This window comes from Elgaria multicarinata, chromosome 2 (genome assembly GCF_023053635.1).
Source record: "Elgaria multicarinata webbii isolate HBS135686 ecotype San Diego chromosome 2, rElgMul1.1.pri, whole genome shotgun sequence".
NCBI lineage: Eukaryota > Metazoa > Chordata > Lepidosauria > Squamata > Anguidae > Elgaria > Elgaria multicarinata.
In genome coordinates, this window is record NC_086172.1 from 146522257 (window position 1) to 146547623 (window position 25367).

A 25367-nucleotide genomic window follows, 5' to 3' on the forward strand; every position below is an offset into this window, starting at 1 on the left:
ACTATAATTTAGTGATGATCTGAACAGGAAATAATTGCTTGTAGTCCGTTAAGACAAATTCACCTATAATGAATTTAGCTCTTATTCTTCTACTTTGCTCCTTGAAGCAGGGAGTGGTTGTGGTGGTGAAACCTAGAAGTTAGTGGCTCAGGCACAATAGTTTCTTTACTAATATCGTGAGAGAGGGCCCTGCTTCTTTTTTTGTTTCAAGCATGGTTTGAGGATACTTTATGCATTCAAGCAAATTAAGGTAACTCATGGTGCAAGATGGCACCAAAATACTACAATAAGCATTCAGATGGAATGTCTTTGGGGTTTTTATAGTAATGCAATTGGAAGCTCCAGCTTGCATTGAAATTTCCCTAATAGAAACCAGCTTTTAAATGTAGCTGGTGCTAAAGAACTAATATAAAAATGCTAGGACAGGCACTCCAATAATTTGACAAGTACTGCACTGATGTGAAGTCACTTTACCTGTAGCTACGGCTTAGTCCAGTTTCTATTAGTAATATGAAGTAAAGGTGTATTTTTAAAAAAATAGGGACAGCCTTTCCAAACCACTTTACACAGTTCTATTGTAAGGTAAATCATTCAGCATTCCCTAGGACAGGCATTATGTTTTTGGCTCCTATGAAAGATACTTTGAAGTATTACAGGTGATGGCTCGTCTCTCTGGCTGTGCTTTCAGAGCGATTTGTGTTCCAGAGTAGGAACAGCTGGAAGTGCTTGGCAGCAGCATTCACTGAGTTTCTGAAATAGGCCTCACACTTTCACCGCAGGGTTCCTTTTCTTTCCCAAAGAGTTGCCAGGCTTTAGCCATTCTCCGTAGTTTAGCCAGATTAGGTTTAGGCTAGAGAAAAAGAGATAATTAATAACATGGCAATAAATACATTAAGAAAATAATCTAGTCCACTTGACTATAAATGTCCTGTATAAACTGACATTCAAATTAAGGCATCCTCAAATTTATTAATTTGCTTTTTGGGCACAATAAATCAAAACTGTTTGTCATATGTTACGGAAAGTGCGTGTCTTCTCAAGTGACAAACGTAGGGCTGTCCCAACAAAGCATAAATACTGGTATCCTCCTTCTTGTTAGCTAGCACTTACTGCTAATTCTTGACTCAGCACCATCTATGTGCCTAATGCTTTTACACAGGTCCGTTATAGGAGGAGTTGACAATCAGAATGCGAAAAATGACAAGGGAATTGAAAGGCTCATGCTTTCCTCATCCAGAGTACTCACAAAGATTCTTGTCTGGTCCTGTTCAAAAGTCCATCCTTACAAATCCAATTTATCATGCTTTTGTTCACAGAAATTACTCAGAAAGCACTCACAAAAGAAAAATATTATTTTGAAAAAGCCTAAAGTTTACATAGGAATTGGAATGCATGCTAGTTAACTAATCTACAACAATTGACCTGATTCTCAGTGAGACCCCAAATGTGATTTTTTAAAATACTTTATTTGCTCTCTATTCAAATTACCTGTGTTGGAATATTACAAACTGTGTGACTCTTTTAATAAAGGATAAAACCCACATTGCTGTCTGAACTACATCTGCTTCACTAGTAGAAGGAATAGCAAGTGCTCCAGGGATGCTCATTATTTTTCCAATTGCTTTATGTTTTTTGGCTGGTTTTGCATTCAAAACAACTGCATGTTATTTCACTATAGTCCCATTTTATTCATGGCAAACTGTGGCAGTTTAACAACTGAAGTGCAATATACGTTCTACTCTGTTGCTCTTTTTATATAGAGATTAGAGAGAAATTGTTGCTTGACACCAGATTAGAAATTAATGCACTTCTTTGTTGCTTCAGGGCCACAGAGACACAATTGAGGCTTTTGCAAAATTCTTTTTGAATGCTATAAGAATAAGGTCTCTCTCCAGTATTGATTTTGCTGCATATTTCTCAAATTTGTATGTAATTTTGCCCTACTCTTTTGTATGTGTAAAGTCTGGTTGGTGACCATAATAAAATTGAGGATGAATATTCAAACACTCTTAAGCATAATTCCTTTCATCTATGACAAATTCGTTGAGGCCCTACTTGTGTCCTTTTGGAAGAAAGATGGATGTATATATTAAAAATAACAAGCAGTTGGTTCCCCTCAAACACAGTTCGCAGAGGAAAATAAAATCATTCAAAGTGTTACATCTCTTATCTTTAGAAAACATCCTCAAATACAATGTTCTTGGTGTTAACCAAACTTTGAGTGGGTTAATTTTAACTGTAGGTGTCTCTTAATCCCTTCATGTTTTGTTTACACGCTGTATGTTACTGGCATATCATTGTACTTCAGCCTGTACCTGTGTTTGTAAAGGTATACAGAGACTTTTTTGTGTTCATATTTCATTTTGCTCCAATTTGCAATTAATTGTGTTTGTTTAATTATACTTGACATTTTTATATATTTTAATAAACTTTATAGTACATTGTTATGGAAGATAGCCTAATTCTTAAAAAAACACACACACCAAAAAGCCAACTTTATGGACATAAATAAAATCCTGAGTTTAAATTATAATGAAAACCATTGTTATTTGTGGAAACAGCAAGTCAAGAGTTTTCCAATGAAGTGTGTTTCATGAGAATTAGTCAACAGGAAAGCAATCAACTCCCGACTTTGAATTATATATATATATATATATGATGAGCTTCCCTAGAATACTCAGTTTGCTATTTCTTCCACTAGTGAAGCAGATGTTATCAGGCGACAACATGGGTATTAGCAATTTAATCTAGCTTTTTAAATAAAGGTTAACTCAGCAATGGACTCACTGGTCCATTGCTGAGTTAACATTTTAATTAATTATTCCCAGGTCCAACTCCCAATAGTTTGGACCATACTACTCTCATGAGTGTCATTTTGAGTCTTCTGCACAATTAACTTATTTCTATACTGTGAAAAATAAGATAAGACGGTCCCTCAGTACATGAGACCATTTCGGGATGCAGTTGAAAAGAACAGCAAAACCCCTTCGTTAACATTAAGCCCCGGGCAACATGTGGAGCATGTTGCCTTTGAACTAGAAGAGAACTGAAGTAGGGTGTTCTACCTAGGTCCTGTTGTCAGTTAATATGAAATCTGTGTAGAACAGACACACTCAGTCAACATATCCTGTGGAGTATTATCTGCTGTACAGCATACCTGACTTTCTTGCTGCAAGTGATCGACATCTGCAAGAGGCAACATGGAGGGTCTCCCGTGAGCACATTGGAAGGGTAACTGACAACAGGACAAAGACTCCATAAGATGGCAACTCTCCTCCAAAGTCAAGCTGTCATTGAACTTAATAGCACCTGAAAAGAGAAAAGTGTGGAAGTTGTAACTCTACAATAGGAGCAGTTTCTTCCTGGCATTGAAGTTGCATAAAAGGAGAGACCTCAATAACAGAAATCATTGTGTTCATCTCTGTTTTACTAGGGCAACCAACAGCACACAACTTCTTGTACATCTGAAAATGAAATGTTCAAATAACACGTAATGGAGATAGAACTGCAAGTTAAAAAATTACCTTTAAAAAATAAACTCACATGCCAGGGAGATTAAAAATAGCAATTTGAAAGGCCAAATGCCTACAGAGAGAGAGACAGAGAGACGGAGCCAGTGAGAAAGAAAAACTAGATATGGTACTTCAAATGAGGGCTGTCCAACGCAGAATAGAATTGAGCTATTATTTCCCATGATCTGAACACTGTTTCTGTTAAGGCAGTTTTAAGATTGTATTAGCTTTCTTGGGTGCTGCATCACTCTGCTGGCTCATATTCAGCTTGTAACCCAGTAAGACACCTAGGTCCTTTTCACATGTATTGCTACCAAACCAGGTCTCCCCCATCCTATACTACTTTATTTTTTGTACCTAAACGTAAGATGTTACATTTATCTAAGTGGAGGTAAACCAAAAGGCTATATTTGTTCTTTGGCTGTGGGAAGAAACTTCTCAAGAAGGGCAGGAAAAGAGGTGCTAGCTGTGTAATTTGTCTTTTTGAAAGCAACCATTGGGCACTTCCGAATGAGGCTTTTGTGGTGCTATTGTCCTGCCTCATTCATGGAACTTGGGGGGGGGGGTGTTGTCCAGATGTTGCCGTTTTCGACTTGTTTTCCCACACCTTCTTCTGTCCACCCCCCCACCCCACCCCCATCACAGCAAATCTGTTAAGGAGACAAAGATGGAAGAGCAGCACAGTGTCTTCTAATTTGCAGGGCTAGGAACCCTCAGTCTGGAAGCACTCTTAGGGCTCATCTACGCCAAGCAGAGTATTCCGCTATGAAAGCAGTATGAGAGGTATATAACAGGCAGGAGCCACACTACTGCTTTATAGCGGTACTGAAGCGCACTGCAGGATCTACACTACTGCTTTATAGCGGTACTGAAGCGCACTGCAGGATCTACACTACTGCTTTATAGCGTTACTGAAGTGCACTGACAACTGTTGGGGTCCACGACACATCTACACCAAGCTTATATAACACTATGAAAATGGTATGAAAGCGGTATATGGTATGTGTCTCAATGGGCCCCAACAGTTGTCAGTGCACTTCAATACCGCTATAAAGTAGTAGTGTAGATCCTGCCTTTTATATACTGCTTTCATAGAGGAATATCCTGCTTGGTGTAGATGAGCCCTTAGTTTCTTGGAAGATCTAGGAAGTCTACTCATGGTCCAACAAAAAGACAACTTATAGAACCACTTTCTGCCACTTGTATCACTTGGTTTCAAGCGAATGCTGAAGTGCTCAACTCCCTTCCTCCACCCAACACGGAATCAGCGGTGCTCCTTAATTGCAGAACGTAATAACTGCCTTGCTAGATCAGTCAGGCCAATCTAATCCAGCATTGTCTTTCAAGTAATGGTTGACCAGATACATTTGGGCACTCACAAGCAGATGTAAAGGTAGTGATTATCTTCAGAAAGTATTCCAAGAGCCACATACCCAAAGCATTTTTTAAAAAGCAGTGAATTATATCCCATGCTTTCCAACAAGAGGTATGATGGATCCCTGCTGCTCTGCTTTTAATGAAATTACTCCTGTCGCCTCGAAGTGCTAGAAAGTTTGCTGTGAAATAATGAAGTTTCACAAAGAAATACTTTCCTTACCATGGCAAGCCTGAGAAGCCAGCACCTTCAGAATTGTTAATGGCAACGTTCCTTGTGCCCCTCCTGTTGTCTGCAACAGCTGAAAGCAGAAGGATAATATTTGACTTTCTAAAGAAGGTTAAGAATGAAAAGTCACAGCAGTTAGAGAAAGTGAGGAACTATAGTATTAGAACAACTGAACTGGAGTCATCCACAGCACTAGCAGTCAGCTGCATTTGATGCATTTCTCTGGATTTCTCCCTCAGTAAATGCTGGGGGAGCTCTCACTTGTTATTCACATTAGAAGGATAAGATGTGAATTAGCTCTTATAGACCAACACTCATCTTACCCTTCTAATGAGGGAACATGCAGATTTAAATCCCTTTCTACCTGTTTTAGAATCCTACACAAGAAAACAACAAGCCATGTGGAGCATAGCATGATTTTGACTCTGTAGTCTTGAAACAACAGATTATATACACAGTCATACAAACACCATGAAATGCCAGTAGTTGCTCAAAATGCATAAGGTTTTATTGACTGACTGATATATCTTTACTCCCTTCTAGGAATTGTTCTTCAGTCATTTTGGGAGCTTCCCTCTTTCTGAGGCTCTGATCTTTTAGCATCTTGAATGAGGGGAGGGGCCGTACCTCAGTGCTAGAGCACATGCTTTGCATGAAGAAGGCCCCAGGTTTAGTCCTCAGCATCTCCAGGTAGGGGGTCTGGGAAAGAATCCTGCCTAAAACCCTGGAAAGCCACTGCCAGTCAGAGTTGACAATACTGGGCTAGATGGATTAACAGTCTGACTTAATATAAGGTACTTTCTTGTGTTCCCATGGACTACCGGTGGCCAGAGTAAGCAATGTACTGGACAGTTCTGAAGTCCTCTCCATTCTCCTCTGCCTGTTCTATCCGCTGATGAGGACTCGGCTCAAATCTCTAGTTTCTAAAACATGCAGAGGGGTAACATGTGAATCATCTGCAAATCATAGCTCTTAACACACACAACACAAAATGTCATACCTCAACTTGTTCTCGAATGAACTCCTAAAAAGTGGGAAAAGATACAAGTCAGTCAAATTGCTTCAGATATTAAGATCTTATTAGGTGATGATAGACTTGAAAAGATTAGATCCCAAGCCTTGGAGAATAAGCAGGGAATGTTGAATATTCATTAGGATAGGTTAAATATCTCGAGACCTTTTTTGACTACCTACAGTAACTGCGCAAACCTGGTTTGACCAGGATTATAAACCTGGGGGGGGGGGGGGAGAGATAAGCTTGCATGAGAACATAGAAATAGGCAAATGTATGAAGCCACTCTCACTTTAACACAGTTTTGGAGGGAATGTAAGAATTTGCTTAGAAAGAAAAATAGAACCTTTCCAAATAGAAAAAATGGAGGAACTTGGGCAATCCATTCTTGGGGGGAGTGAATGTAAATTTTGGATCCTATTAAGTAAAGAGGATTCTGGTAGGAATCTGACTTATGCACTCTCAATTACTCCAAGAATATGGATTTTTCATTTTAGTGATATCTTCAGTGGGGATTTGGATGTTCAGCCATCTAAGATTTTGAACTCCTTGTATGACTTACCTGAACAGAAATTGTTTGATTTCTTCTCTCCGGAGGAGCAAAACAACTAGAGAGGATATGATCCCCCTGGACGTTTTCATTTTGGATGTTGATTAGTGGGCTCCAATTTTAGCCAGTGGTTTACTTCTATACATACATCTGGAACCTTTCCTTTGGGTGGAAAACAATAGTCCCTATTTCTTTTTTAAGAGGAGATTCTTCAGACCAAAGGATTATAGGCTTATTAGTCTGCTTGATGTGGCTTTCAAGGTACATACTTCGGATCTATTGCAAAAGTTACAAGCTTGGAAAATGATAATTCCATTATACATGAATAGCCTTCTAGCTTTAGGAAAGGCAAGAGTACAATTTGTCAGGCTTAAATCTTATTATTTCAAAGTACACCAAAGATCCAAATAGATGGGTGTTTACAGCCTTTAAAGATTTTGCATCTGCTTTTGATTTCCTGGATAGGGATTGGTTATGACACAAATTGGCTACAACTATTTATTTATCCAGTTCCTGCGTCATGATGCAAGCAAGGTTTGGTTTGTATTGAGCCCTGACAGAACCATTTAATATTAATAGAATATTAATAGAATAAGTCTTAGGAGAATGTTGGCTAGTTTGGGGTCTATATGTAGAGAGGAAAAACTAATTAATTATTCTAAATCTAAAATCATGGAGTTTGGGAGAAGGCATCAGAACTTCAAATGGGCCCTGGACAGGTTGGATTTTGTGGAACAGGTTGGCTATTTTAAATATCTAGAGCTGAATTTTGATACAAACCTTATGTGTGTGTATGTTTTTAAAAAGTTATTTAGCTGCCATTAAACTGACAAGTAGTAAAACCATTACCTCTGCAAATGTTCCTCTATTCTAGTTGTGGCCAATTATTTAAATCTGTTCTTAACGTTTTTACAGCTAAACTCATAACCCACATGTTGCGTAGGGCTGAAATATGGGGTGAAGGAGCCAAAGTAATTTTTGGAGATTCTCCAAAATATGTTCATGAGAAACATTCTTGAACTTCCTCCTGACATGCCAGCCCCCCTTCTTAGGACAGAATTAAGATTGCCATCCATTGCCGCCAGTATGTTTTAGATACTGGCTAAGCTTGAAAGGAATGTACGATGCCCATCTTGCCAAACGGTACTGGATTGAACAATTGAGGTTTGGATGATAGGCACAGCATTGCCAAGAGCTGGCAAGGAAATGTAGCCAGTCTATGGAGACTTTGCTTTCTCATAGGTGTTACACTGTCCTGAGGTGCAGTAAGCCTGTGTGCACCAGTTGCTGGGGAACATGGGCAGAAGGGTGCTGTTGCACTTGTGTCCTGCTTGTGGGTTCCTGGCTGACATTTGGATGGCCACTGTGTGAACCGAATGCTGGACTTAGATGGAACCTTGGTCTGATCCAGTATGGCTCTTCTTACATTCTTATGAGGAACTGAGGCCGTAGCTAGACCTAAGGTTTATCCCAGGATCATCCCGGGTTCGTCCCTGCCTGAGCACTGGTTGCCCTGCGTGGCACTTAGTTGAACAGGTTTGACCCCAGGACAATCCTGGGATAAACCTTAGGTCTAGCTACGGCCTGAGTCTTTAATCAGGATGCAGGCAAAGATAGGGGAGTTATGAATGATTCCTGTTTCTCACCCTGATTTGTTAAGATCAACAGCTTTTACTGAAACCTCTGTCTATTTGGAGTGGATTTATCAGAGTGTACTATGTTCCAAATGATTTTGTGTTTATGATTGTAGCCAAATTGAGGACCTCACACATTACATGCTGTGTTGTCCTTTGCATGTAGAAACAAAGGAGAAATTAATTTAATATGTATCATCTCCTAATGCCTCAGTATGTTACCTTAGGTTATTACAGTGTAACTTTTGTGTTAAGATGAGCCTTTTGTTAGTTACATAGTCGCCATATTCACTATGGCTGCAAATAAATTATGTAGCTGCTTTGTGAATACGTGACTTGCTTAACACTTTTCTTTTGTTCTGTTTTATGGCAACTTAATTGTGACGGCCTATGGCTAAATGCAAATATAAACCACTACAAACTTAAAAGTCAGTCAACTGAGGTTGCATTCTCACCTTACAGCCTATAAGCAAGCATCACATGTAGTTTCTGCTGCTTCCACAGTTTCTTGGTTTGGGAAAATAGCTACCTACATAATTATATTTGATTAACTTACAAGTGTAGTCTCCATGCATTTTACATAAAACCACAATTATGACCAATGTTAAAATTGAATGCACCCTTTTTCCAGGTTAAACAAGATGGCAAATGTGCCAAGATACATACAAACTAAGTTAGACAGGTGGTTGTCCACTTCTTTGCTAGATATTTAGAAATAATAAAACAAGTATCAACTGACATTTCTCAAAATATTAAGCTTAGTATAGCAGGCATACCTCTCTTAACAAATAAAACTCCCAATGCAGTTCTAGAAAGTGCTTCTTAGTGAGAACTTTATAAAATTCACGTTAATTCAATTTCTAGTTCAAGAAGCAATCCTGAGGTTAAAATGACTGAATGTGCATCTGTGCAGGGCTTTTTTTAAGGGATCAGGTATGCTAAATGAGGGCATCTGATCTCCACAGGTCACGCAGGTCCTGGGCTAGGCCTGTGCCAGTCCCTAACCTTTCTTTAAAGTAAATAAGATGAAAAGCATGCGGTACACACAGAGTTTTTCCACACTGTGTGTTATCTTCTCTTTACAGGATTTCTCTGACTTCTGGTTTGATGGTGAAATGCTGGTCAGGGAGCAAATGCAATTCTAATGCAGACATGTCCTCCAAGCTACTTGCTATTCAACATTTAGGGCAGACATAATGCATCCACATCTCACCTCCACAATGCTCTTAGTCACTGTCTGCCTTCCACGACGCAATTCATTGGCCTCTCTCTCCACAAAACACAATGGCACTTTCCCAACAAGAATCTGAGAGGGATTGTCCTTTGGAAATAATAATTCAAGGCCTAAGTCCTCCAGGCTTTTGTGGCAGCACCTGGAAGTTAAAATTTAAGCAGAAAACTCTGAAATAGAGGATCAGTCTCAAACATTCCCCTTTTCCCCTGAGTTCAAATTCCCTAGCTGCAATTACTTTCTCAAAAATAAATGGGGTACAGTAAAGGACAGAATCACTCATTAACTTCCTCTCCAGGCCCAACCCCCTCTCCACTGCAGGGGAAATCACTTATCTCTGATCAGCAGCTGACTAGAGGTAAGAGCTTTCCCCTGCTGCATAGCAATAGATGCTTCCTTTCTCAATGCACAGCAAGGGAAAGCTCTTATCTCCAATTACATGCTCATCAGAAAGAAGAGATTTTTCCCTGCTGGGACAGGGGACAGATCTTGGGGAAGAAGCTTGGGGGCTGTATGGGTAACACCAGCAGGACATATCTGGCCTATGGGCCAGAGGTTTCCCATCCCTGTATTAAAAAGTATTGCTCACTGGTCAATTCAACAACCAAAAAAATGGCAGCCAAAGCACTATGGAGCCCTAAAAGAGTCAAATCTAGCTTCCAACAAGATTGATTTGATTTTGTGAATGCTCTGTAGTGCTCCAGACACTATCTGTTTCAATTAAAAAAAAATAACTTTTTTTCAGAGTGTAAGGGCAGTGCTGGGATGTACCCCTGTTTTAAAACATAAGAAATCTGACCCTTTTCCCCCAGACATCTTATTTTCTGCAGGCTAACATATCCAGTTCCTTGGCAAATATTATTGCTCTTGCCCTCTTACAGTGCAACCCAATACATGACTATTCAGAAATAACTCCCATTTTGTTCAATGGGGTTTACTTCCAAGAAAGTTGATATTGAATTGCAGCCTGGCAATGCAATCTTATGCACATCTACTCAGAAGTAAGTCCTATTGATAAATGCAGATAGGATTACACCTAGTCTCTCTTTTTCATGCTGCAACTCATGTAACTTGACCAGCATAATTTGCCCACTATAGAATAGGAACGACTCAGAGAATAGGTGCTTGGGGTACTTCCATATGGATGGTGTAACATTTCATTAATAAAGCAGGGTGATTGTACAATAAAAGCCTCGTCTGGAAGCATCCTTGTTCTCTGAAGACAAAGCCAATATATTTGACAGTTGGGTACCAACCATAAGAGTCTCCTCTGATCCTCTGTTATCTCAATCTCCAATGGGGGACACACAGTGGAGGCCAATAGTTTTTTCTTGACCAATGCTTCAGGCTGCCTTTCATAGGAATCTAATGGCAGAACAACAAATGCATTGATCTTTAATTTACATACAGCAACTTTCCTTACTGTCTGGCCCTACAGCTCTAGGGTTTGGAATCAGATAGAAGTGTCATTCTTTTCTCTAGCAGCTGATGAGAGACAAAAATATTAAGCCAGAAATATTTTGTATATGGCACCAGGCTTGTTAATGACACATTAGGATTCCCAGCCAGTATCAACCACAGCCATCCTAACAGGCAACAACTATTATAACATTTTCTAATAACAAATGACCATGCCATGAAATAACACAGCAAACTGTTACAAGTATAGGGATTCCATTTAAACCCTTCAACAAACCCTTCTCACAGCTGTAGAGAGCTTTTCACATTCTTGAGCAATTTTCGCTGCCAGGCTACAACCAGAAAAGTTTCTCTTGGACTCTTGTAAGAAATTCATAGCTCATGTTGATGAGAAGGTCAATGAACTGTTATAGGCACAATGGACTACTGCTGTGTTTTACAGAGTTGTGGCCAGAATCTCCTAAGGCTTGAAAAAGCCACATCCTTTGCTAGAGACAGTGTAAACAATTCACATTCTAAATATGAGATGAAAAGAAATCCAGAAGAAACCCACATAGTCTGTGCTATTACTAAGGATGCTAGTCCTCATTGAGCAATCATATAATCAAACCAATGCCATATTTTCATTCTCTACTATTAAATTTACCTAAACCTCACAAAAATTTGATACAATTTGTATATCTCCCAGAGTAATTTACCAGCAATAAATCCACTTTCTTTGACCACCTGGCTCTCTACCTGTGATAAGTTGCTCAAGGCGGACACGCTCATGGGCTGCATGCTGATCCACCAACACAAGAAGGTTTCCATCTAAAACTGTAATAAAAGGAGATGATCATCTTATCATAATCTTAGCATATGCTACAATTTTGATATATATTTTATCTTTGCCTTGTGAAGGAGGCTAGAATGAGAGGTAGCAATTTGGCTGAGGCTACTCAGAGAGTTTTTTTACTGAGTGAAGAGTTGAACCCAAGGTCTCCCAGTCCAATACATCAACCACTACATTACAATGCCCCTCTTCAACTGAACAGCGGAAGACAAACTGTTACACCTGGCCTACAGGCAAGTCATTTGATTTTAGGGGACAAACCTACTCAGGGTTGAAACACAAGAGCCGACATTATCAACTGAGCAATGATTCTCATAATTTGACTTGATGCCGTTCCATCAAATGCATTTTGTGCAGAGTTGTCCCAATTACCACACACAGCATCAATACCTCTAAATACCAGAGGGGCTCTAGCTCAGTTGTAGAGCATATACTTTGCATGCAGAAGGTTCCAGGTGCGGACCCTAGCATTTCCAGGTAGGTCTGGGAAAGTCCTCGGACTGAGTCCCTGCAGAGCCACTGCCAGTCCGAGCAGACAATTCTGAGTTAGATGGATAAATGTTCTCACTCAATATAAAGTAGCTTCATATTTCACATATGTTCATATGTAGGGTAGCATTATGTTTGGTTTTAATAATTTTGTATTAATATAATTTTATTTAATTAATTTTGAAATGTCTGTGTCACATTTCTAAAGTTTAAATATCTTAACTCAGTTTTATTTATTTATTTACAACATTTGTATACTGCTCCATACCTGTACAGATTCTGGAGTAGTGAACATAAAAGCTACAATAGCACAAAGTTAAAAATAAAACAAAACACTATATTTAAATTAATTAAAAACAAAATACCAATAAAGACTGTGGCTAGGCATTTAAGGAATGCTTCCTGGAAAAGTTTTTAGGAGACGCTGGAAGCAACACAATGTTGGCACCTGCCTGACCTCCAATGGCAGGGAATTCCATAAGAAGGGTGCCACCACACTAAAGGCTCTTCTCCTGGTGAACTCCAATTGGACCATAGGTCCATGTGAAACCACTACAGGCATGCCATCTGATGAGCTCAGTTTATAAGGTGCTCTCTCAGGTATCCTGGTCCCAAGTTGTTTAGGGCTTTGTACACTAGTACTAGAATAATAATAATAATAATAATAATAATAATAATAATAATAATAATAATAATAATAATAATAATATTTCTTACCCGCCTATCCCTCTGAATCGAGGTGGGGAACAACATTAAATACAAATACCATAAAATACATAAAACTTATTAAAACATATAAAACTAATACAATATTAAAATAACAGTCAAATATCTCAAAATTCAACTGGGTAGGCCTACTTGAAGAGATCAGTCTTTATAGCCTTCTTGAATTCGAAAAGACTGTTAAGTTGACGAATCTCTCCCGGCAGGCCATTCCACAGTCTGCGAGTGGCAGAAGAGAAGGTCCTCTGGGTAACAGTTGTGAGCTTAGTTTTGGCTGACTGTAGTAAATTCTTCCCAGAGGAAACTAAGTGTGCGGGGCAGATTGTATGGGAGAAGGCAATCCCACAGGTAACCTGGACCCAAACCATGTAGGGCTTCAAAGGTAATAAGCAACATTTCATATTTTGCCTGGAAACTAATTGGCAGCCAGTGAAGTGATTTTAGAGTTGGTGTAATATGGTCACCCCTAGATATACCAGTGACCAATCTGACTGCCATATTTTGAACTAGTTGAAGTTTCCAGACTAGGCACAAAGGTAGCCCTATGTAAAGCACATTGCAGAAGTTGAGCCTCAGTTACCAGTGTGTGCACTACCATCTTTAGGTCTTCCAACTCTAGGAAGGGGTGCAGCTGGCATATCAGCTGAAGCTGATAGTTGGCACTCCTGGCCATTGCATATATCTGAGCTATCATTTGGAGCGATGGATCCAGAAGCACCCCCAACCTGTGAACGCAGTCTTTTGGGGGGGGTATAACCCCATCCAGAACTGGTTGACACACCTCCAAACCCAGATTAGGGCCTTTGAAAGCAAGCACCTCCATCTTGTCTGGATTCAGCTTCAGTTTGTCTTAAACCTGGCCTGGTTGTGAACAAGCAGCCAGTACAATTCCCTCAGCAAAGGAGTTACATCCTAAAAAGGGCCAAACTGCTGCATTCTTCACTAGCTCCAGCTTTTGGAGCAGCCTTAAGAGCAGCTCCACGTAGAGTGCATTGCAGTAATCTAGTCTTGAGGTTACTAATGCCTGTACCACCATGGCGAAGCTATCCCTGTCCAGGAGGGGATATAGCTGACAAGCCATCCGAAGCTGGTAAAAGGCACTCTGAGCCACTACGGCCACTTGGGCCTCCAGCAACAGTGATGGATCTAGGAGTACCTCAAGACTATGAACCTGATCTTTCAAGGGGAGTACAACCCTATCCAAAACAGGCAATGAGTCTATCTCCCAGACTTGGGAACTACTCACCCACAGGGCTTCCCTCTTGCCAGGATTCAGCTTCAATTTACTGGCCTTCATCCAGCCCATTACTGATTCTAGGTACTGATGAGTTAAGTACTCCTATTTTTTTCTGCCAGCCTATTCACATAATCCTTTCAGTGTCTGGCAACATTGTTTATTTCCCTCCCAGCAGCTTCAAACTATGGTGAGCGGTTTATATGCATGTGCCATCACACACAAGATTTGGCTTTTGGCATATTACTTGCAAATGCAAAATAAAATACATCTGCAGAAGCACATCACAATTAAATATTGTGCATGTTAGCATATGCTCACAATTGGCATGGCCTAAACTGGCTGAGAAACAAGAAGAATACTAGGTTAGATGGACCATCAACATCGCAATAGTTATGGTATTCTAGCCAGGTTTTGCAAAATGTTAAAACCCCTATATGTAAGAGGAAATAGTATTTTTACCTGTCTCTTCATTCTCATCTGCCCTAGTGTTGATTAAACAAGCAATAAATTTATTATCCACTTGATTAAGGACCTGAAACACATTCAGATGATGACATTTTATTTTTTAAAATCCACATAATTCTGTATTAACTGTTTAATCATTCCACAAAAATACTTAAGATTTCACGAGATGACCCAACAAACTTGTTTACATCCCTCAAGAAAACATTATCCACTAACAAAAGCTATTAACTATTCAGCCCAACAGAAATAGATGTTCTTTTTCAAGTGATAGCTGCAATACTACCATTTATGTGAATGCCAGCAAGTTTACCTGCATTGAATCAATCATCTTCTTGGTGAACTGGTAAGGATACACAATGTTATGGATTTTCACAGCAAGACTATCAGCTTGCCTACTGCTCACATCAACAGCAACCTATAAAACAAATAATCACAAAAGAATTCTTAGGCTACCCTCCGGAATAAGACATGTCAGATCACAAAAGCATGTTGATAATTTTGAAATAAAATATGTTCAGAATAGAGCTTAAAGGCCAATTCAAATATCAATTGCATGCATATTTCCCATGCAATCTGGCCAACCTCGGTGTGGGAAGCTGAATACAGTTGTTACATCAGTAGTGCAGCATCCACATGCGCAAGAGGAACATTTGAATCTGTCTCACTACTATTCAAGAAAAAAACTGATGACCCACTCTAATATCAATATAGAAAGAACTAGTAAAACTATAGTCTACTAAATTGTAAGATGCTGCCACCCTGCATACATGCATGCTGATAGCATTTAGGATAAGGCTGCTGTCAATGGCTGCTAATCTTGATGGCTATGTGCTACCTCCAATATCAGAGGCAATATGCCTATGTACCCCAGTTAAGGAATATGGGCAGGAGGGTGCTGTTGCACTCATGCCCTGCTTGTGGGTTTCGTGTCAGAAGCTGGTTGGCCACTGTGTGAACAGAATGCTGGACTAGATGGACCTTTGTCTGATCCAACATGATAGCACTCTTCAAATACTTGAAAGGTTGTCACACAGAGGAGGGCCAGGATCTCTTCTCGATCATCCCAGAGTGCAGGACACGGAATAACAGGCTCAAGTTACAGGAAGCCAGATTCCAGCTGGACATCAGGAAAAACTTCCTGACTGTAAGAGCAGTACAACAATGGAACCAATGACCTAGGGAGGTTGTGGGCTCTCCCACACTAGAGGCCTTCAAGAAGCAGCTGGACAGCCATCTGTCAGGGATGCTTTAAGGTAGATTCCTGCATTGAGCAGGGGGTTGGACTCGATGGCCTTATAGGCCCCTTCCAACTCTACTATTCTATGATTCTATAATTCTTCTTATGTTCATGCACATCACTCAGAGAAAGCTAAACTGTTTTGAGTGAAGGAAGCTATTCCTGATGTACTAAGGTTTTATCCCCATGGTTGTTTTTAAAAAGACAACAGCACAATGTTTGCTATTTTGGCTTGACTACATGGCCAAATATGCATGTACATCTTAATGGGCATATATTATACTTAGAAACACTGGAACTTTCTTGCATTTACTTGGATATAGGATCCTTGGAACTCACTTGGACTCAAATGCAAATAAATATGTTATATGTTTACAATAAAAATAGCCCGGCCCCACATGAGTAAAGGAATTTATATGGACAGTAACTACAATGGGTGACATTGTTGTTTCCTTATCAGTAAAGAGTCCACTTAGTCCTATGAAATAATCCCATGGCTATGTAATTATCATACTATGCAATTTCCAGTGAGAATTGAAAACTGCCCTACAAACCATTTTAGGGACAGTGTTCTATCCTCAGTCACGATTGTTGTTTTGATAATGTAAGTGGGGCCTATAAAAGCATTCTAGTTTCCAAATTAAACAGGATAAACTTTTGGGAAAGTATGAGCAAAACCACCACCAACTTCTAAATTGCAGAATACAACAGAAAAAGGATTTGTAGAGTCAATCAGTAAAAAGAGCCACTGGGGGCAGGTCTCTGAATATATATACAATACAATAAGTTTCTAAAAAAAAATTTGTTCCTATCTCCGTTGAAAAATCACAAGGTAACATAAAACTGAAACAATTCCCAACAAATATTGGCTATGTAATGCCACCCACCTGTGGACAGTGAGCAAACACAGGATTATCCCACTCTGAAAACAAGGACTGGAGAGAGTCTCCTTGAGTATCTAGAAGAGAACACACCTACAGTCTTGAAACTATGAGGGGCTGTTTCATATTTGACATGTTTCCTCTCCATTAAAACAAACTTAACGAAATGCAGCATGATCATATTTATTGCAGTACTTGTACAGAAGGAAACAAGGAACTGTTTAATTAGATTCCCCATCTCTTTCCCAAGTCTGTACTTAAGCAGCTCTGTGGTTTTGGAGATGGGTTGTTAAAACAAACTCTGGATCTTTCTCTAGTGTGCCTCAAAATGTTAAAGAGGGCTTGAAGTTAGCTGCCCATTCTATTCCCATTAGAAAAACACATACCAGAACAATGATTCAACCTTCCTCGGTTGATAAAGATCTAAAAAATTAAATCTGTTGCCATTGAACAGGGATAACCAGAAGGGGGATTAAGTAATTCCTCTACAAACCATGTTGTTTACACAAAAATGGGCACTTCATAGTTGAAATGACACTGTCACACTGTAATTAATTTTTACCCTAAAAGAATTATTTCCGATTCCACACATCAAGTGATTCATACAAGTCCCATTGTTAAGAGACCTTGAATCACTCCAAGTTCCTGTTGGACAGCTGGCAGAATTCTTTGGTTTGTTATTATTTAACATAGTACTCTGTGTCCTGGCAAACTGGGCCTACCTCTAAAATCCTGGCTTGCCAAACTCCTCTCTTTCTGAGGTCTTGGAAGGAAGGGCACAATAAACTCACTTCTAAATGGATGACATCTGCATTGAAATCCTAAATACTCAACAAAAGAATTACTACTGTAGATGTTTTTACAAAAAGGAGTCTGGATTAAAAGAGCACTTAGTACCGTAACATAACAGAACAGAGTTACAACTTGTTCAGTACCTTAAAATGGAGAAATAAAGATAAAGGCAATGTTACATAAAAGTACCAAAGAGTTATCAGCAAAGAGACTTGCACATTAACTATATAGATACAGTAGAACAGTAGTTTTTAAACTGTGGGGGAGCCCCTTTGGAGTGGGGTGGAGCAAAATTTATTTATTTATTTATTACATTTCTATACCGGCCAATAGCCGGAGCTAAAAACACCTGAAGGGGAGCAACAACGTTCCAGGAAGGGAGAGAAGCCAGAGGAGATGAGCCAGAGACACTTTCCTCCTAGCAGCAGAAGTTTAATATTGGAAAGTACAATAAGGCCTTCTGATTACAATAGCTCCTCATCATTCAAGCCAGAATGCAATTACTCCAAAAAGTCCTGATAACTGAAAGTTACTATGTTTCCTCCATGTGGCTTCATCTAAACATATCTTCTGTAAACAGAACATCCATTAGCTATATTTCCAACTTTGAAGATATTTTGGATGTCTTCTGGAGCCATGCTAATAATCTGGGATGTCACATCGTTCCAAGATGACTGTTTTAAAGAATTCTTGAAACAAGAGAAGGCTATTCAAAAGTACTAGAAAATGACTTTAACAAGCTTGTTGGATACCCAAATTCACTTGAACTCTGCAGATTTATTTACATTTTCTACCTGCATATGAATTGTGGAGACCATTTCTATGAACACTAAATTTTTATGGATGAAAGATTTAACTCTGATTCATCCTCACAACAATCCTATATGATTGATGAAACTCAAAGTTACACACTGTGTACTTACCATTCTCCATGACATTTACAGACAGAGTGCTTATATCTTTAGTACATACAGCTTGAGGTTCCTCACCGGGAGGAGCACTGTATGTGCTCAGTCCAGTCATTTTGTTGATGTATACCATCCTTCCCAATGATGCATCAAAGTGGTGAAACCACTTAGGAGAATGAGATTGTGATTCCTCAGTTTGAATTATACTTGAATCATCTGTGGCATCTTCCATGTTCCTGGACAAGTTCACACTGTGGAATTCATAGCCTTTTATGGCTTGCCTTGTAGATCCATCCATAATGGCTGTATCTTCACAAAGGCCTTCAGAATCCACATCTTTATTCAACAAAACTAAACTTCTGTTTTGAGAGGCTATATACTCTCCATCAGTGTCAATGAAACAATGGTTGGCAGTATCTTCCAGATCCCCTACTCTTGTGCTAGGGATTACCATGGAATTACCTCGCTTATCAGAGACAGAGGCAAAACAGTGATTCTCTGTCCCTACTTCTCTTGGGGAAAGTTGAGTTATGTGGCAAGCACTTTGCAAAGACTCGTTTTGGGGTGAGAAATCCCATCTGATTTCATCTTTTTGGCTTGAGCATGCTTGGGGTTGTTCTAAAGGCTGCTCTGTAGATTCTGTATTTAAAACTTTTTTAAAGCTTTCCTTCATTCTAGACACTTTAGAGGCAAGTGTTCCCGTGAATTTAGTACCAGAAAGAGATTTCCTTCTGATTTGAGAGTAATCTGTCAGCGTCAGAGGACTTACTTGAAAAATGTTTTTGCTTAATAGACTTTCTTCTGTGAAGTGTTGAGACTTTTCTAAAGGAAGAAGGCAATCACAGCCACTATTATTAGAAACAATATGCTTCTTAGTTGAAACTTCACAAATACTAGAGTTTTGAAGATCCGTATTCTCATCAGTAAGAGACCTGACATAGACTGGCACTTCAACCTCATTCCTCTTTTCCACATCAGTTATTGGTGTTGTATTCTTTATGCTACCATAATGTCTCTTGAATCTATCCAATGATCCCAGCTTTGGTTGCAAGCTTAATTTAGTTATGTCACAAGTTGCAGACCTAAGTGGAAGTTCAGTCATCTGCCTATTCTTGATTGCATTGTCTAGATGAACAGAACCTGAAGGAGCAACAGGAAAAAAATCTTTGATATGTGATGTCACAAAGTCCACTCTACCATCTGTAAGAACTGAAGTTACGTCATTCTTTTGACCTGGCAAATTTCCCTTCTGCGTGCATTCATTTGTATTTGCTGTGCATATTCTTCTGTTGGTTATCCTCAAACATTCTTGAATATTTGAAGTCTGCTCTGAACCCCCCTGTTTTTCTTCAAATAAGTTCTTGGCACTTACTGGACCCAGTTTAGGTTGTCTGTTTAGTGAATTCTTCATTTCTGTTCTTTTATGTGGTGGCTCATTTTGCATCAAGTGTGTTATGAGGCCAGTGGAACACAACTTCAATGGTTCATGTTCCATTACCACTTCTTGAGTGGTTTGTGACCCTATGTAAGGTTCTCTTCCCTCTTTCATTGCCTTAGATTTTTCCATCAAACCACACCCTAAAGGAAGTTGACATTTAAACCTATTAGCATTTCCCATAGTTTCAATGTTTCCTATAGTGGCAGTATCAGGACTTTTTTCCTGAAGCATTCTATCTTGACAACTACTTGCACCTATATCATTACAAAGTGATGTACCAGCGTGCCTGTCTATTTCTAAAACAACTGACCTATCCTGCCCAACAAGTTCTTCTGGACACTTGGAACTCAAGACTTGAATCTGTAGATTAACAGACATTTTTGACTCTTCATGCAAATTACTCAATTTTGGAAAATCAGAAGCAGTGCCATTTTTGTGTGGCTCCATTTCATTATGTCGCAGTTCATGAACAGGTTCAGAACCAGTTAAATCTGGGTGAACATCTATTCCTTTGACATTGTTAATAGGTCCTATGTCATTGGATCCCTTCTTTGCAAGAGTTATTTTCCTTCTGACAGACTTTGATTGTAGATTAAACATTTCATAAGAATCCACAATATTATCACAAGCACTCTTAAAACTCTCCTCTATACCCTTCTCCCCGGGGAGAGAAGGCTGTAAAACAGTGGTGTCACCCAAACAAAAGCCATTGCTTTCATTAAATTCTTTAATGTCTTCACCACACAGCTCAATAAATAGATGTTCTCGCTTTAAAAATGCTTTTACTCCTTCCTCAATGCAAGTTAAGACAGCATCCCAGCTGCGAAACTCTATTAGAGTTTTTGCAGGTTCCAAACACACGTCATATTCATCATGTTGACACTTCACATTGATAATAAAGACTCCATAGAGCTCTGGGCCTGAGCGATGACGAGCGAGACTTGAAGTCAATGCTCCGCTTTTTGTCTTACATATAACACTTTGTTTTCTTAGTAAAAAATCAATGAGTTTATGCAATCTTGTTCTTAATACTAGTCTATTATTCACATATAAAAATTGAATGTTCTTATTGTAATGCCCTTCAGAACTGATAAAACCACTTATTTCAAATCTTCCAGACATATAATTTATTTCTCGTAATTTCTGTGATTTACCTAGACCATAAATCTGAGCAAACCGGGAACACACATCTTTTGTCTTGGATAGCTGAAGTACCATTGAACAGGAAGCATCATTCCTTAAAGAAAAGGAAACAGAGGGATGAATAAGCGAAAGAGCCTCTACTTTATGCCTCACTCTTTCAAATTCCAGTATAGAATCCATGCACTTTCTCCTCACAGGTAACTGGTGGAATAAGTTGTACACTGTCACTGTTGTTCCAACACTTGGTCTATTCAATTCTGTTTCAGAGACTTCCAGTCCTTTTCCATTGTGAAATAGTTTCAAGAAGGTTTTTGCTATCTTATTTGTCTTGGATGATATTTCCAGTATGCTGGCCATGTTGGCAATGCTTGCCAAAGCCTCTCCACGGAAACCATAAAACTTTAAATTTTCTAGGTCTTCCAGTGTGCAGCATTTACTGGTAAAGTACTTATTCCCCACTTTGTTGAGCTCTTCTCTTTCCATCCCACAGCCATTATCCACCACCTGGACCTTAAAAGTTTCCAAATCCACTCTAATAGCTACACATGTTGCATTAGCATCTATGCTGTTAAGGACTAGCTCTTCAGCACACTGGCTCAGTGAGTTGATAGCCACTCCAGAACGTAAACTGCCTTGTACTTCTTCAGCCAAGCATTTGATCATCGCAAGAGCAGGAGGATGAAAAACTCACAAGACTGGATATGCATTGCCACTTTCTCTTTCTCTGAATTTCCTGTTTGAAAACAAACAGAAAAAAATTCTAAGCTTAATTTAAGTTCATAGGGGTTTTAGGCCAGAGTTCTCATATCCTTAACATTTTCCCTAGTGTTTTCCCGTGGCCATTTCTGTTTTCTTAGTCAACAAAACCCTGTTCCAATTTTAGAAAAGCACAACAACTGCAGAATAATCAGTTCTGTATTTTTATCTAAGGCTTATGAACATTCACATACACACAAAATCCAGTGCTACTGATGCCAAACGTAGACTGTGACAAATAACTGGTTGTTGATAAATTAAAGCATCTGGGTTGCCAAAAGTAATCAATTTAGAGGTGTCAATACTAGCCTAAAACTGAACATAGGCACACACACACATGCTGGGGGGCTACCAGATGAAGCTTTCATTGTACAATTACATGGCCTCACAAAATGTTATGGAAGATTCAGACAATGATGTCTTCAATTTGTAGCCCTCCTATGTTTTCCACCATTAGTTCTGTATTTTTTTTCCTTAAAAGAAAAAAAAACCCAAACCAGTTAAGAAAAAAATACAGAAATAGCTGCACAATGGCTTTTGAGTGTTAGCACTAAGAGTCCTCCATCTAGAAGCACCTCAGATGTATTCAGGATGTTCTCCTCAACCTAACACTGGTACAATTGTAGGACACCAATACAGAATCTCCATAGCAAACATGAAGTTAGCACATGGATGGTATATGCTGTATACAACCTATATTATATTGCCAACATACTTTCTGCTTATTACTACTCTATACTTTTCATTCAGTCTAGTTATATTACCTTTTGTGCATGTGTGTGGATGTGCACACATATACATTTTTCTTTTGTTTTGACTCTAGTTGAATGCAGTTAGCTAGATTGCCTGCACTTCAAACCATAGGGCCACGCATAACATTTTTAACAAGTCGAAAAGAAAAGTACAGATCAAATAGCCAAACTCAGTTCCTTAGCTCAGAAAGTAGATCCCCAGATGTTTTGGACTTCAAAACCCAGCATTACTGACTACTGGCCATGCTGGCAGGGACTTCTGAAAGTTGAAGTCTTAAACATCTGGAGATATAACTCCTGCTTTAGCTGATCAAAACCATCCCCTTTGCTGAGAACTTAGGCCACAGCTAGACCTAAGGTTTATCCTGGGATCATCCAGGGTTCACCCCTGCCTGAGCACTGGATCCCCTGTGTGTCACCTAGATGAACAGGTTTGACTCCTGGACAATCCAGGGATAAACCTTAGGTCTAGCTATGGCCACAGACTACATACAAAGCAAATGAGGTGTAATAGTTTAAGCACAGGCTGAACTAGGCCAATCTGAGCTCATGCTTATAACTCTGTGTTGACACCTATTGGGTCACATCAGGCCAAGTCACTCACTGTCAGCCAAACCTACCACACAGGATAATTGAGAGGATAAAATAGGGTAACTGTCCTTCCCCCCCCCCCGCCCCCATGTCCACTGGGTGACTTTGAAGAAAGGGTTGGTCATACATAAAAGAAACAAGGTTTTATATAAATTACGAAAAGAAAATACACCTGGGACCCCTTCCTCCCTAGAGTATGAAGCGATTCTAGATGGTAAGGGAAGATGGGGGAATCCCCATCCCTCTGCCTCTCAAAGCAAATAGGTCTGGAGAGAGACCTATTTGGCTTCGAAGCGGATGTTGACAACAGGGGAAGAGAAAGGCCCGTAGCGCAGCCTTCACCATAACAAAACAGGAGGAAGTTGACCTGCCCAGGGATGCCGTCAAAAGCCCAGTTTTCCTAACAACTGCTTCTGCAGCACAGGCAAGGACGGTCTCTGTCTCCTCCTTCCTTTCATCCCAGGCGTAGTCACAGCAGCCCCCGTTTCTCTTCCGCGCTCTCCGTCCTTGCTCTGCCTTCCCCAAACAGAGAGCGGGAGAATTCACCTCAACGGTATCCAAACTGACCAGCATCTCCCGCCCCCTCAGCTAGTGCTATTAACTACCGTATCAGTCACCTGAGTACTTCACGGTAGCGCCGAGGAAGAAAGATGGCCTGTTCTATCACCACAGAGGTGTAACTCTAGGGACTGCAGTGCCCACCGTACTTATATTGCAATGAACTCTGGGACTTGTAGTATTAACGAAATCCTCTGTCTCACACACTTCTATTCCTTATTTGGAGCAGCTTCCTTTTTCTTTTACCTACGGCAATCTTCTGCTGGAGTCTTTATGCTGCCACATACTCAAAAAGATGTACAGCAATACTCAGGCATTTCCCCAAAGTAGGATTATAGCAAAAGAAATATTTGAGCAAGGAAACAAATAGCATAAATACATTTGTTTACAATTAGGGTAGATAAAAATATCCAGCTTGAACTTTTTGTTTCCCTGCCTCTCATATATATTTAATTTTAATCAACCTATAGTAGCTCTTTATAAATGTTTATTGGAATGCAGAAAACTGGATGTTCAGAATGTTAGGATTGAATGGAATAAATAATTAGAATATATCCTGTTCAATGCAAAGCTGCTTTAGCTTCAATATGTACTCTTTCTCTGGATTAAAGATTGACATCGATTCAACAAAAAATGATATTTTGGGGTATATTGGACAATACAGAGTTAAGAAATTAGCTAGCTCTGCTAGATGTTGGCAATGTAATGTGGAAAATGCCTCACTGGTATGGGCATGTTCTGTGGTGGCTTCTTTTTGGTCAGAATTTATAGTTTGTATTAATTTTAAGGAAAATCTGGCATTTGTGGGTGTCCATTATGCTTTTAAATTATATTCCCGTTGCATTGGAGATGAACAAGTGGACAGCAACAGTGGAGCCTGAGAGCCCTTATGACTACAGTTATACAAGAAGCTTGGAAGGATAAACACCCACTAGCTATTATCCAACAGTCTGAGAATTTAACCACTTTCTGTACATTTGGGTGTATATCCTATAGTGATCAATCTCATTTGGATACTTATTCAGACATATGGACTGCTTATACTAACATGTGTATCTAAGATATGAGTGTAAATTGCTGTTACTGTGAACTGTTTTTGTTGTTTTCTGTTGTGCTGCAAATTAAAACAGTTTGGTTTCTAATGTAGCATTCACATTACAGATGTTGGACTAGATGGTCTTATAGGCCCCTTCCAACTCTACTATTCTATGATTCTAGATGCTCCTGCTGGCTTTATTATTCTATGCAGCATCCAAAGAAGTAAGATGGTTAGACCAGACTCAATTACATGTCTGAAAAGTGAGTTATAAGTCGACCTGAAAAGAAGTGGAATGGCATCTGACCCCACTTGGAATAGATTCTGTGATTAACACATGCCACAAGTGTAGATACCACCACTAAGGTAATTACCAGAAAACATTTGCTTCCTCCACTGCTCTTTAATCAAGGAGTTATTTGTACTGAATACATCAGCTAGCACCCAAATCAGGGCTTGAATAGTCAGCTTAAAACAGGTTTGCAGTGTGCATATGCCCCACAGGTTAGAACCTTTTTAATGTTGCTAGCCACATCTGAGGATTAACAATGCAGTACAGATTGCAAAT

At 39.5% G+C, this 25367-nt stretch overlaps 1 protein-coding gene across 4 annotated transcripts; it reads right to left on the reverse strand.

Moving 5' to 3' along the window:
- Nucleotides 1–496: 496 nt before the first annotated feature.
- Nucleotides 497–23894, reverse strand: MLH3 (mutL homolog 3). 4 transcript variants are annotated; one of them, XM_063117879.1, is made up of 14 exons: nucleotides 23573–23796; nucleotides 21798–21839; nucleotides 18541–21200; nucleotides 17548–17646; nucleotides 16832–16902; nucleotides 15018–15122; nucleotides 14702–14774; nucleotides 11700–11777; nucleotides 10799–10907; nucleotides 9525–9684; nucleotides 6116–6139; nucleotides 5110–5188; nucleotides 3158–3309; nucleotides 497–850 (listed from the first exon to the last, which is right to left on the reverse strand). In XM_063117879.1, exons 1-14 carry the CDS (start codon nucleotides 23776–23778, stop codon nucleotides 740–742), a joined length of 3969 nt encoding a protein of 1322 aa, XP_062973949.1. In that variant the 5' UTR covers nucleotides 23779–23796; the 3' UTR covers nucleotides 497–739. The 4 variants fall into 4 exon arrangements, with proteins under 4 accessions (XP_062973949.1, XP_062973946.1, XP_062973950.1 ...); XM_063117876.1 differs by lacking the exon at nucleotides 23573–23796 and adding an exon at nucleotides 23823–23894 and having other exon boundaries at nucleotides 18541–21839; XM_063117880.1 differs by lacking the exons at nucleotides 17548–17646; nucleotides 23573–23796 and adding an exon at nucleotides 23823–23894 and having other exon boundaries at nucleotides 21118–21839.
- Nucleotides 23895–25367: the final 1473 nt, after the last annotated feature.

Bases quoted from the DNA above. Each gene is read 5' to 3' on its own strand.
- MLH3 (XM_063117876.1), bottom strand. From the start codon at position 21,769: ATGATCAAATGCTTGGCTGAAGAAGTACAAGGCAGTTTACGTTCTGGA. The intron at 15,123-16,831 runs GTGGGTGGCATT...TTTGTTTTATAG, and splicing joins TGTTTGCTCACTGTCCACAG to GTTGCTGTTGATGTGAGCAG. The intron at 11,778-14,701 runs GTAAAAATACTA...CTTTTATTACAG, and splicing joins AGATGAGAATGAAGAGACAG to TTTTAGATGGAAACCTTCTT.